The sequence below is a fragment of the Micromesistius poutassou genome, assembly GCF_964030765.1.
Source record: "Micromesistius poutassou genome assembly, chromosome: 9".
Classification (NCBI taxonomy): Eukaryota; Metazoa; Chordata; class Actinopteri; order Gadiformes; family Gadidae; genus Micromesistius; species Micromesistius poutassou.
In genome coordinates, this window is record NC_140279.1 from 12,256,193 (window position 1) to 12,270,779 (window position 14,587).

Below are 14,587 nucleotides of genomic sequence, written 5' to 3' on the forward strand. Positions count from 1 at the left end.
GGGATACGCACAGACAGCAGGGGGGAGAGCGAGAGAGAGAGAGAGAGAGACAGAGAGAGAGAGGGGGAGAGAGGGAGAGAGAGACAGAGAGAGAGAGCGGGGAGTGGTCCAGTTAGGAGGGGGTCATCCAGCGTTTTCTCTGCGGCCCATTGACTCTGGATTGACCCTCTATTGTGGGCACAATGCATGGCTTTACACTGAGCACACACAAGCACAAGCACATGAAAATACAAAAACACACAGACACACACACACACACACAGACACTGTAGGTCAGAACAAAACTGAAGTGTGCAAAAATACAAATCACTGAGTCAGTCTGCAGGTGCGTTTGTGTGACTATATAGTACTTTGCATGTCATTTTCCTATACCCCAACCATTTGGTTCCCTCTCGCTCTTTCTCCCTCTCTCTCTCTCTCTCTCTCTCTCTCTCTCTCTCTCTCTCTCTCTCTCTCTCTCTCTCTGTCTCTGTCCTAATCCATCGTTCTCTCTTCGCTGTGTCATTGGGTTTCAACAGACGTAGTCGTTTTCAGTGAGGTCAGCAGCATCCAATCCACAGCCAATCCCGGTGTGGCGTGACGAGGTCATAACAATAATAACAAGCTAGGGACGGCCAAGGTGTATCATTTGCCTACCTCCCCATTTCCCCACATCCCTCCCTACCTACCTCCCTCCCTCCCTCCCTCCCTCTCCACCTTCCTCCCTACTGCCCCACCTGCCCTTCTAGCTGTCTACCTCCCTCCCTATTCTCCCTACATCCCTTCCCCTACCTCTCTACCTCCCTACTTAGTGCCATCACCCGCCCTGGCTCCCCAACCCTGCACACCCCTCTCTCCCCCTCGCCAAATCATACTCTGTCATGGGGCATGAGTCAGGGGAAAATCCCTCCGCTAAAGAACACCAACACGCAAGGCTCGCGGACAAGAAGTCACAGGCCCCACCGCGCACACCAGGCGGATAACTGCAGGCCAGAGGTGTTGCCGACGCCTGGGAGAGACAGATGTGTGTCACCGGGAAAACACTGGAGGCATCCAAGGTTGTTTTTATCAGAGGATGCTGTTACTATTGTAAAGGGGGAGGGGGGGGGGGGGGCAGGGAGATGGAGAGAGGGAGAGAGAGAATCTGAGAAAGACTGAGAGAGAGAGAGAGAGAGACAGAGATAGAAAGTGATAGAGAGGAACAGAAAGATAACGAGGGAGAGGAATTCACCTAAGGCGAACACGAACACCCAGAAATAGTTAGGTTTTCTTTGAAGAAAAGTCAGTTGTTATCCCATGATCTGAGATGTTTGATGGATGACCCAAAGTCAGACGAGAGAAAACTCCCTGACCGTCTTGGTAAAGGAATTATTTACCGAACCAACCGTCATCTCTCTGCCGCCAGACAAAGGGATTTATTTAGTGCTCCTGCGACAGCGCACAACGTCCAGAGCCCCGGCTGAGGACAAAAGGAAGAGACCGTGACGGCCGCTAGTAATTCATAAACGGAGTGGGGCGAGTGAACCTTGACATGCCTAACAGCCGCACGGCCGCACGGATTTGTACCGTCACAAACAGCTGTGCGTGTGAAATCACAGTCACACACACACACACACACACACACACACACACACATACACAAAGACACACACCTATACACACACAAACAAACACAGAAATAGAAACTCGCTCAGGAAGAAGTACACAACGCAGACAAAACACTGAGGCTGTGAGCAGGTGAGGAGGAAGAAATAATCCCATCCAGCCGCAGCGGTGTAATCGCCTGGTTGCTGCTGCTGCTGCTGCTGCTGCTGCTGCGGTTGTTGTTGTTGTGTTTTTTGGTTCGTCAGCTCCGACGGCATTTCATCATCTTTTACCACCTTGTAGGACAGAGAGGCGCTCGGCATAATAACTGGCGCCGCGCACCGCGCCCCTGAGCGCCTGGCAGTAAAAACCAACGTTTATAGTCTCTCTCTCCCGCGTCTTCTCTCATCTCACCGACGCTCGCCCGCCAGCCCGCCCGCCGCGGTACAAAGACAAAGGGAGAGAGAGCTAGACAAAGAGAGGGAGAGAGAGAGAGAGGGGGAGAGAGAGAGAGGGACAGAGAGAGAGACTGTTGCCTGTATGGTGTATTGTGCACTCGTTGTTTGTGCGTTAGTGTCTCTCTGTGCATACATGGTTGAAAGGGGATACGATAGAAGGAAAGTGAAGTGTGTGTGTGTGTGTGTCTGTGTGTGTGTATGAGAGTGTTTACACAAGTGACCTTGTATGTCTGTACAATGTGAAAGGCAGACCAAACAGCGCGGTAATATGCGGCGCGCTGACCTTTGTTCCGGTCAAGAGCCCTACCTTTGTCTTGCCTCAGTTTATGACCCTCCCCAGCCTTCTGTTGGCCCGTATATCTTCCGAGGTTTACAACCTGTTACTCTGTGTGTGTGTGTGTGTGTGTGTGTGTGTGTGTGTGTGTGTCCTAGTGTGTGTAGATGTTTGTGTTCAAGTGTGTGTGTAGGTGTGGGTTTATTGTAGTGTGTGTTCTTAGGGTGTGTGTGTGTGTGTGTGTGTGTGTGTGTGTGTTGGGGGGGAGGGGGGTTGTGAGTGTCTGTTCTTAGGGTGTGTGTGTGTGTGTGTGTGTGTGTGTGTGTGTGTGTGTGCGGTCTCCCCCTGTGGGAAGCGGAAAACCCGCTGCATGAGTCTGCTGTTGTTTCCTCTTCCTGTAAAGAAAAAGCAAGCGTCTAATTAAAACTAATTAGGATTATAAAACACTAAAACAACACATACAACGATACCTTTCCAATCCCCCGCTGAGATCTATCAATCTGTCGCCTGTCTGTCCGTCCGCTCGTCTAATGAAACCAACGTTTATTTACATGTTTTTGTTTTTAAAGCGCAATGCGTTCGTTAAGGGCGTCATTAACACCGCGCGGCCATTTGAATCGCCACAGTCTCCCTTCTTTCCCGGGCGATACGTTCTGCCAGTTGGTTTATGACGGCGTTGTAAAACTTTGAAAACTAAAAATTGAAAGTGCGTTATCTGCGTTATCTGTGGCTTGTTTCCTCCCTGTCTCACCTTTTGTTTTATGGTCTGCTTCCCTTCACAGAGACTCTGATGGACACCAAGTGGGCCACGACGGAATTAGCCTGGACATCACACCCTGAGACCGGGGTGAGTACACTGTGTGTTCTGTGTTTTTGTGTGTGTGATCGTGTGTGTGTGTGTGTGTGTGTCTGCTAAGCACGGCAGCTTAGTGTTATCCCAACAGAAAAGATAAGAGCGGGTAACATGATAGCCAAACAGACATGGGACAGCACAAAGGAAGGAGGCGTGCGCTGTGCGTGTGAAGGTGAATTTGCCGTCGTTGAGCTCTGTGGAAACCATTAGCCGTCGCAACTCACAGACTGAGCTCATGCACGAGTGTGCCAAGAAGAACGCGGCGTTCAGCGTGCCGAATCAAAACACAGCAATCAGATTTCCAGCCGCGGCTCCGCCCTCCCCACAGATGTCCCCGTTCTCTTCCTGCCTCGTTGCACTCTGAAAATGTGTAGGTAAAACGACCCGGGTTTTTTTTGTTGTCGCTGTTCGTCATCGCCCTGTAAAACACTGTGAAATATGTCCTCGGGGGTCGACCCCCCCCAGAAGGCGCCAACGGGGACCGGGAGGTGGGGGCCCCGGCCGTCCAAATCTTCCCGGACACAAAGTGGCCTTGACAGCGCGGGCTCCTGGCTCTCCCATGTGGTCCCTGGAAGGAACACAGAGGCAGGAAGAAGCATTGACCTCCCCTTCACTACACTTCAAAGTTCCACTGTGGCGGGCCCCTCCCTGTGGCCCTTTGTGACCGGGGCCCCCCTTTAGAATCGACAGAGGTTGCGCCTCATCTTTTGGAGAAGGGGTGGGTGGGGTGTGGGGGGGGGTCAGTTTATTTATGTCATTCAAAACCCATCTTCACGAGCGACGGTGCCACCCCAGCTGTTCCGAGTCACCCCGTCCTGTCCCAGCCCCCACCCCCCTACTCATCAGTACCCCGGCTTCTTCAGCCCCTTCCTCCCATCTAGAGGTTCATTAGCGACGGAACCTACTAATGACGCCCGATCACACGGCAGTCGTCTCCTCCTCAGCCCGGCATCCCTCTTCAAACCCCCTCCTTCCTCTCTAGGCCTTCCTCTCCACCTTTCTGCTCCTACGAGAAAGGTCAAACACTCAAGAGCAAAACGGCCCTCCTAGTTCGGAAGCCTTGCGACCACAGACCCACGGACGGGCCCTTTCTCTTTTGGGGGAGGGGTTGGGGGGTGCAAAACCCCCCAAACACACGGCAGATGCTCCCTTTCAGGGTGTCGACATACAGTGGAGAGGCTCCAGATTTCAGCCGTCACTCGAGGGGTGGTGCTCCCTCTCCCTCTCTCTCTCTCTCTCTTCCTTTATTCCATGGGAAGATTAGCCTCATCCTTTCTTTGTGGGGTCTCGTGTCACAGCAGAAGGCACCACAGTTGTGGTGGTTATCTGTTGGACTCAGAGGGAAGAAGATTATGCCCCGCCCCCACCATCCTCCCCCATTGCAGAGATGCCTTCAGTTTGATGGACAGGAAGCCTTTTTTTTTTTTTTTTTTACAATGTTTGTGTTTCACATACCATTAGGTGTCGGATGCCTCAGTGGCACATTCTTTTCCGATTTTAAAATATAAATGCAGGAGATGGGAGACAGCTAAAGGGAGGAAAGGTATTTTCCGGAGAAAGTCAAAGACGGAGAGAGGGGGGGGGCAGGGAGACAGACGCCACACACACACACACACACACACACACAACTCTGTTTGTTTTTGTGTATGTGTCTGGGTATACCTCTGTATAACCATGTTTCATTAATCCATTTTTCTGCAGTTGATTCAGCATTCCTGTGTTTAAATTAAAAATGATCAGTGTTTGTGTATGTCTTTCGCAGTGTGTGTGTGTGTGTGTGTGTGTGTGTGTGTGTGTGTGTGTGTACGTGTGCGTGTGCGTGTGCATGCGCATGTACGACTGTGCTGTGTACATTGATCAAAACAGACAGACCCCTTAAGGGGAGATTCCACTTCCCAGCCTTAGGCTTAGTGCCTTAACTCAGACCCATAATGAGGCCCAGAGGGAGCGCATTGATAAGAGCAGAGATAGCTAGGTAACCTATCACAGCCAGCAGCCCATACAAGGAGGTAATAACCAGGGGGTAACATAACATCAGACTTATAGGGCTGTATCATGCATTCTGATAGCAGGCTTAAACAAGCTCCCCCACACACAGCTCGCTTCCCCTCGCTCGCTTTCTCGAAAACATCTGGTTTGTAAAATCGTACGTAAGTCAACAATGTCTTGAAATGTTTCGGATCGTCCGTCAGACGTTTTTGCTTGGGTTTATCACCGGGGGAAATTTGAGGGGGAGGAGTTAGCGATGGGGGGGAGGAGTTTGTGATTCAGAGCTTAAACAGCTCTTAGCCTAATTCTCAACTTTTCTATGTTTTTTTTTAAACTCACAGACTAATCAGGGTCCTCTGTTAAAAAAGGACGAAGATGGAAGTGTAGTAGCTTTTTTTGATTCTCACGTAGCAACTCATCTGGTCGGAGTAGATCGATGCTGAACCTGAGCCTCTTCCAAAGGGCCTACTTATTAATCCGGGGCTTGTTTAAGTGAAGCCTCACCCTGTGTGTCCGACTGCTGTTGTGCACTCTCCCCAGGACGTTTGAAAGTCTCAGACACACATAGAAACAAATCTCTCTCTCACACACACACACACACACACGCACACACACACATACACACACAAAGACAAACACATACACACAGGCAAACACACCATCAAATTAATAGCACAAAACAGCAGGCGTGTTTTGGAAAGTAAACAGATGCACACATTTAGCACCGGCAAGCTCAGACTATCGGGCGCACCCCCACGGTGGGTGATTTATTATAGCAAACTAAATGCCCATTGACACTTCATGCTTTTAGCCATTCTATTGACCTGTGATGGTGATTATCGATTCCCTAGTGTCGCTTCCCACTGAGCCCTTCTCCCTCCGGCCGGTCCATCGCTTAAATGCCAAAGTCGAGCTTAACCTCTCTCTCCCTCTGGTCTCGCTATCTATACGTCTTTCTCTCATTCTCTATCTCCGGACGTCCCCTGAGGGTTAAACAAATGGCTGTGTCTTTTCCACATCCATATCCACCGTATTCATTACGACACGCAGGAAATAACGAAGACGACGTAGGAGAAACTATTTAGCGGTTAGCTCCTCTCACTCGATTCCCTGTTTCATACCTGTTGTTTCAAGTATCCTTGAGAAAACGACCTTATGCTTCACTGTTAGGTCCATGAATAGCTGAAAATAAGTATTTTCATTGTTTTTCTCCAGTTTGCGTGCGCTCACCTTGTCAGAATGAATCTTGGGAAAGTTTAAGAGGCCGTCCTGTGACTTGGCTACACAAATTATAAAGCTCAATTACCAGCCAGTGTGCACACGTATTGTGCATTCCTCTTAGAATGAATCTGTGAGGATATAAGTATAGGTTATACAGGGAAGGAATGTGCACGTATTAAATGCCTGCACGACACATGCAGCACAATAATGCCTATTTGAGGGAACGGTTTAATGGTAATGTCCTCATTGCAGATTGAAAAACACATTTCATTATGGAGTCTAACTGCAAAGCTCTCAGTGCCTATTTAGCCTTCGCTCATCTAATGAAGCTGGTAATCAAAGTTTAGAAAATTAAATCCCATTTTATCCTTGGTAATTCGTCCCCCGGGTACCGCATTGCCACCATAAGATGTGAAAGAGTGTAGAAATGGAAGGCATGAAGGTTAACCGCCAGCCGTATCCCCACTGTGTTAGAGGACCACGCTATGCGCCGTAATTGAAGCCTAATTGGTTGCGAGGCAATTTTGCCGCTTCTTACCGACAGTTAGGAGGTAAACATGCGACGGTGACTGTTGCGGAGGAAAGCGTGGCTGACACTGCTGTAATTGTGATGAATTTTCTGTCATGGCACCCCACTCGTCTATGCAGTAACCGAAGATGAAACAGATGATTGAAAAAAAACCTAAAAAAACATGGGGGGCGAGTACCCAAGAGCTTTCTAAAGTCCTTGAACACCAAACTGTCACAAAGTAAAATATAAATAAAGCACAGGATTAAAATCCCCCTTTTACTTGGCTAGGTTTGAAAATGTGCGTTATTAGGTCATTTCCTCATTTTGCATAGACGTTACATGCGGCTCATTTGGCAGACCCTGTGTATTCACGGGGATTTACATGATAAAGATCACATCTGTGTGTCTGTTTGTATGTGTTCCTGTGTGATCTCATCTGTCTGCCATGTATTTCTCTTCATGACAACATCCTAACCCGAGCAATCTCCTCATCTCCACAGTGGGAAGAGGTGAGCGGCTACGACGACGCCATGAACCCCATCCGGACGTACCAGGTGTGCAATGTGCGCGAGCTCAACCAGAACAACTGGCTCCGCTCCGACTTCATCCCGCGCAAGGACGTGCTGCGCGTCTACGTGGAGATGAAGTTCACCGTGCGCGACTGCAACAGCATTCCCAACATCCCCGGCTCCTGCAAGGAGACCTTCAACCTCTTCTACTACGAGTCCGACTCCGACTCTGCCACCGCCACCAGCCCCTTCTGGATGGAGAACCCCTACGTCAAGGTGGACACCATCGCCCCGGACGAGAGCTTCTCCATGCTGGAGTCGGGACGAGTCAACACCAAAGTGCGCAGCTTCGGCCCTCTCTCCAAGGCCGGGTTCTACCTGGCCTTCCAGGACCTGGGAGCCTGCATGTCACTCATCTCCGTCAGGGTCTTCTACAAGAAGTGCTCCACCACCATCGCCAACTTTGCTGTGTTCCCCGAGACGGCCACGGGCGCGGAGGCGACATCCCTGGTCATCGCGCCGGGCACCTGCGTGCCCAACGCCCTGGAGGTCTCGGTGCCCCTGAAGCTGTACTGCAACGGGGACGGCGAGTGGATGGTGCCCGTGGGCTCCTGCACATGCTCCTCTGGGTTTGAAGCGGCCATCAAGGAGACACAATGTCAAGGTATGTGGTTTTGACAGGTCTTTGGATGTATTTTGGCCATCCAGGTCAATCCATGGCAATCCACGGTCTTAGCTGCATCGTTGCCGCGTGTCTCTGACTCAGTCCTGACACGAGAGACCATCACTCAGCCCAGCAGAGTAAACCGGTTGAAGTAATCTCCCAGCATGCCTGTAAATCTTTACGAGCTCCAGCCTCCCCTGTTTTGTAGCTGACCACCTTGGAGAGGCACGGGGTAAAACTCTAATTTTACCAGGCAAGAATTCAAATTATGCTTTCTGCACAATGACCTCCATGTCAATGCCCCGCCACGGGGGAACACATGGTGGCCATTTGCTGATTGGCAGACCTCACTCGCATGCGTGGGGATTGAACCAGTTGCCTTTTTTTAAATTGCAATCTTCTCACTCTCTGTAGTTACTGCGCTGCCATGTCACTCATAATATTACACATCAGGGTTTGTAGCCTTGTTTCGTTTTTGGCAATTTAATCCCAGGGCGGCAGGCTGGGGCAGAAATAACAGCCACTGCTGGGAGCACCACTGTTCATATTCCTGACCCGAAGCTGAAGCAGAGGCAGCCTCTTGATAAACAAATGGAAATGCAGTGGGGGAGGGTGTGGGGGTAGAGGTGGGGATCGGGGGGGGGGGGGGGGGGGGGGCTGTCAGTTTATGAGAGCACACGGAGGCACCCAAGATAGTGTCAGGCGCCTGATGGAGAACAGGATGGGTTCACAGAGGTTGAGACCAAGGTGAATTAAAACAGCAGGGGGTGTCAACTGGAATGGAGTGGAGGTGACAGTAGGGGTGGAGGTGGAGGGTTAGCCAAAGGCGAGGGATGGACGAGATGGAGAAGAGGGAGGGTGGGAGGCGAAGATTGAGATTGAAGGGGGAAGCAAAAGGGAGGAGGATTAGGTCTTGGGGTTGGAGGTCAAACTGAGAGTTGGTCAAACGAGAGACAGGGACTGTCAAGGTTATTGATCCAGCAGGGTTGATTGGAATGTGCCGATGCCTGTGTGTACGTGTGTGTGTGTGTGTGTGTGTGTGTGTGTGTGTGGGTTGCTGCACAAGCTTGAATGTCAGCACCTCCCTATAACCCCTTCCAGTATACACCATGTGGCAGGGTCCCTCTTTCCCTTTAATCCAAGAAGGTAGAAGATAAAAGACAGACAGAGCCTCTGGGAGTAATTATTCTGGAGCGCACATCACCGGGACGAGTGCTGCCTTGGAATTACGGACTGTATGTGTTAAATAGATGCCCACCAGAAGAGGTGTGGCCAAGTGTTAGGAAAAGAGAGAGAGGGAGTCGAGTGAATTTAGTGTGAGGTGTGTGTGTGTGTGTGTGTGTGTGTGTGTGTGTGTGTGTGTGTGTGTATGTGTGTGTGTGTGTGTGTGTGTGTGTGTGTGTGTGTGTGTGTGTGTGTGTGTGTGTGTGTGTGTGGTTAAAAACTCATTTGTTTGTTGCTGGCAGCTCAAGGTTGAAGCCCTGGCGACTGGCCCTGATAAAACGCTCCCTAATCAAGCCCTACCGGAAACCACTAAGGATAAATCTCTGCTCCTCACTACTCTCCTCTCCCCTCCTGCCTTCTCCTCTCCTGTCCTCTCTTCTCCTCCTCCTTGCTCCTCTATTCTCTCCTTCTCCTCTCCTCCCTTCTCCTCTCCTGTCCATTTGCTCTTTCCTCTCTCGTCTCAACTCCTCTCCTCTCCTGTGCATCCACCCTCCTCTCTCTGGTGTCGACTCCTCTCTCCTCTCTTGTCTCCACAACTCTCCTGTCTCCGACCTCATCTCTATCCCTTTCATCCATTGTCATTTAACCTACCCCAATCTCCCGTTCCACCTCACCTCTGCTTGTTCCTCCCATATCCCCTCACTTTTTTAATCAAATTTTGGTCATCCTTTCCTCTGTTTTGTTTCTGTTCTCCTCTCTCTCTCTCTCTCTCTCTCTCTCTCTCTCTCTCTCTCTCTCTCTCTCTCTCTCTCTCTCTCTTCCTTCTCTGATGCGAAGGACGTTGCTCTCATTAATACTATGGCAGAGTTACAGTAGGGGCGGCTGCATAAATATTAATCAAAACCAAACCTTTCCTTTTTTTCCTCCTCCTCCCCCCTCTTCTGATTTCACTTCACTTATTTTTCAGACCCTCCATTCCTCCTCTTCTTCTTCTCCCCTCCCTTCCTGCGCCACAATTTCCAATTTCAGCACACATTCTAATCAGTTCCTTAAGCTCCACGCTCTGCATGAGAGGGTAAGAGACAGGGAGTGGTGGGGGGAGGAGGAGGGAGGGAGGGAGGGAAGGAAGGAGGGAGACAGAGAAGGCTGCAAAAAAAGAACCTGCAGAATTAGCATTTTCTATGCACCCCCCCAACTCCCCGTGCACACACACACACACCACCACCACCACCACCTCTTCCTCCAGCTCCCTCCATCATCCACGCAGCTCCTTAAACAGGGGAGGTTGAAAGGATAAGGGGGGGGGGGGGGGGGGGGTGGTAAGGGGTGACCCCCTTTTACCTCTCATGAAGTGGATTGATCAGCACTTTTAAACCTTCACAGTAAAAGAGGCTTAATTTATACCTTTTTTCCTCGAAAAGAGCTCCCCTAAGCAGCTCCTCGTTGGTCGACCGTGTTTTGACTAGAGAAAAAGAAGACTCACACCTCACCATGTTTTTACTGAAAGGCTCGCTGTGCGTGAATTCTGTGAAGTGCTCACGATGTTTCCTATAATGTTGCCGGGCACACCTTTTTTAAAGCAGTGGTCACCTGGGCCGTTTTATCAGGCAGGACTTCCTGTTCACTGCAGGTATAGATTACACACAGCCTACGGTCGCAGATTACACTGATTAATGGAGGAACGGGCAAACACACTCTGAGCTAATGTAAACAGCGGACGGATGTATCTCTATGCTAATATTTAATTTAAGGTAAAGAGGAGGTGACAGGAAACATGGCATGGGAACTGCAACTGGTGACTTTGAAAAAAAACAAAGGTTAACCAATCCAGCCCAGCACAGTGTTGTGTTTTTGGCGGGAAAAAAACAGTGTCCTTGACATTGACGAGTGCTCGTGCAAAGTGGACCTGTAAACCCGCCGTCTCTCTCTCTCTCTCCCTCCCTGACCTGCTCCCGCCCTTTTACAAAGCTCCGCCGTGGCAGCCTCAATCATCTTTTAATGACACAGTTTATCAAAGATATTGAGCCTTTCAAAGCGCCTCGCTTCCCAGTGCCACAGACACTCTGTAACTTATTAACTGAGTTATAAACTCTCAAACGGCTCCTATGAGTGGTGGCATGGCAGGAACAGAGGCCACTATTGTTTTGAGATTTTCCGTGCTGACCCTTTGATGGGGATCAGTCAGGTTAAAAGCCAGGTAGTTGGTGATTTCCATAAAATGCAAAATGGATGATGAGGTATGACCTCCACGGTCAAACTAACCCAAGGGCAGAGGCTCACATCTCGAGCTATGCTGCTTAGCATAGCAGTACACACTGTGTTGCATTGCACGGAACTAAGTTGAATTCAAGGCAAATATAACACAAATATACATGCAACATTTTGTTTATGAATGTTTATTTAGTTAATGAACCATACAGAATTTGTATTTTTTTTCGACCCCTAAACAATCCAACCAAACGAATGATCCTCCTCGTCTCCACATCTCTTTATCCCAACAGCCTGCAGCCCCGGTACCTTTAAGTCTAAGCAGGGTGAGGGCTCCTGCTTCCCCTGCCCGGCCAACAGCCGTGCCAGCTCCGGCGCCGCCAGCATCTGCTCCTGCAGAAACGGCTTCTACCGCTCAGACACCGACTCCCCTGATTCCCCCTGCACAAGTAAGTCAATGGCTAAAGGCTAACGGCTAAAGGCTAACGGCTAAAGGCTAACGGCTAACAGGTCCCTGACATGACGAGGAATACAGGTTTCCAGAAATATGTGTTATTTTCTTTAATGGAGGTAGTGTGTTACATTAACATTACATTTAGAGCATTTAGCAGACGCTTTTATCCAAAGGGACTTATCCGCTTTTCCACAAAACATCTGCATCGTAGCCACTGGCAAACATTTTGTGAACTTAGCAGAAAATTGGCAACTTTCAGTTTGCTTCTGAACTATTGCAGAGTGCCATTCCCATCTTTTCGCCTGAACGGCAATCAATTGTCTTTCTCGTCTTGCCTGTTGTCATCCAGATGTTATCATCAGTGTCTCCCAACATGTCCTACCCAAGGCAGAGTCTGGGATTTTTATCTGAAAGGAGGTGCCACAGTTTAGACTAAAGTAATGCAGGAACTAATCCGTTTACGGGTAAAGAGAAAGAAAGCTCTGTTGTATTCAGGCGGCTGGTTTGATTCTCCCACAGTGTGCTCACAGATAAGGCTGTAGTAATTGGATAAAAAGTGGCGGTTCTTAGGCAATACTTCTACTTGCCCTAGTTAGTTCCACGGTTTAAGCAGCCTGCCACACAAACCCAAACAGCTTCCACAACCACATGCTTAACCTTTACACACCATACATATTCATCATTTGAACTTCGTCCTCTCTCGTCTCTCTAAACAACTTCCAGGACAATGTCTTTCTCTCTCGCTATTCTAGAAATAAAATGTTCTAGTTCTCGATCGTTGTTGAAAAATAGACTAATATCAAATCAAGGATCACATCTTGCTATCTGGATTAATAAATGGGTCACACATTCAGTTAAATATCCAGGGAATGTAGACATTCGAAAGTTTGGTGCAGTGATGCCAGCCACTGCTCCGAAATGTATTTTCCCCATCCACCACAGACGCCTCATGTGTCCTCAACACCACATCCTAATCTCACACCTTCCTCCACCCTCTCCTCCACACAGCGGTGCCCTCGCCCCCACGCAGCGTCATCTCCAACGTCAACGAGACCTCGCTGGTGCTGGAGTGGAGCGACCCGCGCGAGTCGGGCGGCCGCGACGACATCTTCTACAACGTCATCTGCAAGAAGTGTCTGCCCGAGCGCGGCATGTGCTCGCGCTGCGACGACAACGTGGAGATCTCGCCGCGCCACCTGGGCCTGGTGCAGCGCCGCGTGGCCGTGCGCAACCTGCAGGCGCACACGCAGTACAGCTTTGAGATCCAGGCGGTGAACGGCGTGTCCAACAAGAGCCCCTACGCCGCGCAGTTCTCCGCCGTCAACATCACCACCAACCAAGCCGGTACGTCCCAAACCGTACATATTATACCACCACCAGGTGTGAGTGTGAATAGCTGTCACAAAGCCGTTTTTGACAATCGGCCTCTTCTGACATCACAAGTTGGTGTGTCCACCTAGATGTATGACGGATAGATGAGCAACGTTTGTTACAGTCCACTCGGTAGGCTGGTAGACTGATCTATCCAGCACGCCTCAAGTGGACGCGCCCACTTGTGATGTCAGAAGAGGCAGATTTTTACAAACGGCTTGTAACGGCTAATCACACTCACACCTGGTGTAATAATATGTCACCTATAAGCTTCCAGGATTCCACGCCACGATCGCCTAGCTGCTAGGCGTCCTGGAGGGAGATGCCTTCACACCTAACTGCCTGTAAATTATCAAAAAAACGTGTAGTAAGCGAATGCAATGCAGTCTGCGATGCTGTGGTTGTGTGTTGTGTGTGTAGGAGTATGTTACATATTCTTTAGATTCTTTTTTTAAGCAGGGATTGAAAAAGGATGCAGGGGGGGTGGGGGGGTGCAGGGGGTCCTGAATGAGCTTTAAGAGAGGCCTTGTATGCACGCCCCCACACAATGAGCTCTCTCTACCAAGACTACTGCGAATAGCAATAGCGTGGAAGCTAGCCTTAAGAGTGTTGAACCTGCATGTGTTAGCTGCCCACTGCCTCCAACTCACTACTCCTTCAACCCACAGCAGTCGCGGTAACTGGGCCAACGTGCGGCAATCTGAATGCATCCCAATGTAATTTCACCCTGCAGAGATAAAAGCTGAACACATTTTACCAAATGCATGAGAAAAAAATATGCATTATGAAATGCAAAAACAGGCTGGGAATTGCCTGCTGCGATATGTACCCTTTCGTACAAAACAGGGATTAGGCCTGCTCCTAATTTAATGAAAAGTATAAAAAACTAAAAATACGTTTTGTATTTTTGCTCACCAAGGTAGCTGTGGGTTGGCGGCAATATGTTGAGTAATTTGTTTAGTCTCTACCTCGAATGTTCTGTCTAGACAGACCCAGCATCACCCAGCCATCTCGTTCTCTCCCGGCCTCTTTTTCTCCCTCTCTTTTCCCCGCTCTGTCTGTTCCCCCCTCTCTCCTTATGCTTTCCGTCTCAGTCCTCCTGCCCCTGAAAGAGGCCTCCGGAATGCTTTGTGTTTTTGGCCCAGGGGTCTAGGAGTTCCACACGGCTCTATGTGAGAGCCCCTTTGTTTTACAAGAGATCAGATGCTGGGGTGACAGGGAGCCCTGTCCATCCCTGGTTTCGGGGTCAGCTTAGAGCAGGAGGAGACCTCAAGGGGGGAAGGCAGGGGTAAAGAAGAACATCAACCATTATCAGATTATCTCCTCCTGTAGACCCAGGACCATCCCT

At 49.8% G+C, this 14,587-nt stretch overlaps 1 protein-coding gene across 3 annotated transcripts in view; it reads left to right on the plus strand.

Moving 5' to 3' along the window:
* ephb3b (eph receptor B3b) overlaps nt 1–14,587 on the plus strand; it is a 45,122-nt gene that overhangs the window by 11,501 nt on the left and 19,034 nt on the right. For all 3 annotated transcript variants that reach the window (XM_084473150.1, XM_084473152.1, XM_084473151.1), the window contains exons 2-5: nt 3,078–3,142; nt 7,370–8,042; nt 11,708–11,863; nt 12,877–13,212. In XM_084473150.1, the coding sequence (XP_084329276.1) occupies nt 3,078–3,142; nt 7,370–8,042; nt 11,708–11,863; nt 12,877–13,212 (1,230 nt within the window). The remainder of the gene's footprint in view (nt 1–3,077; nt 3,143–7,369; nt 8,043–11,707; nt 11,864–12,876; nt 13,213–14,587) is intronic.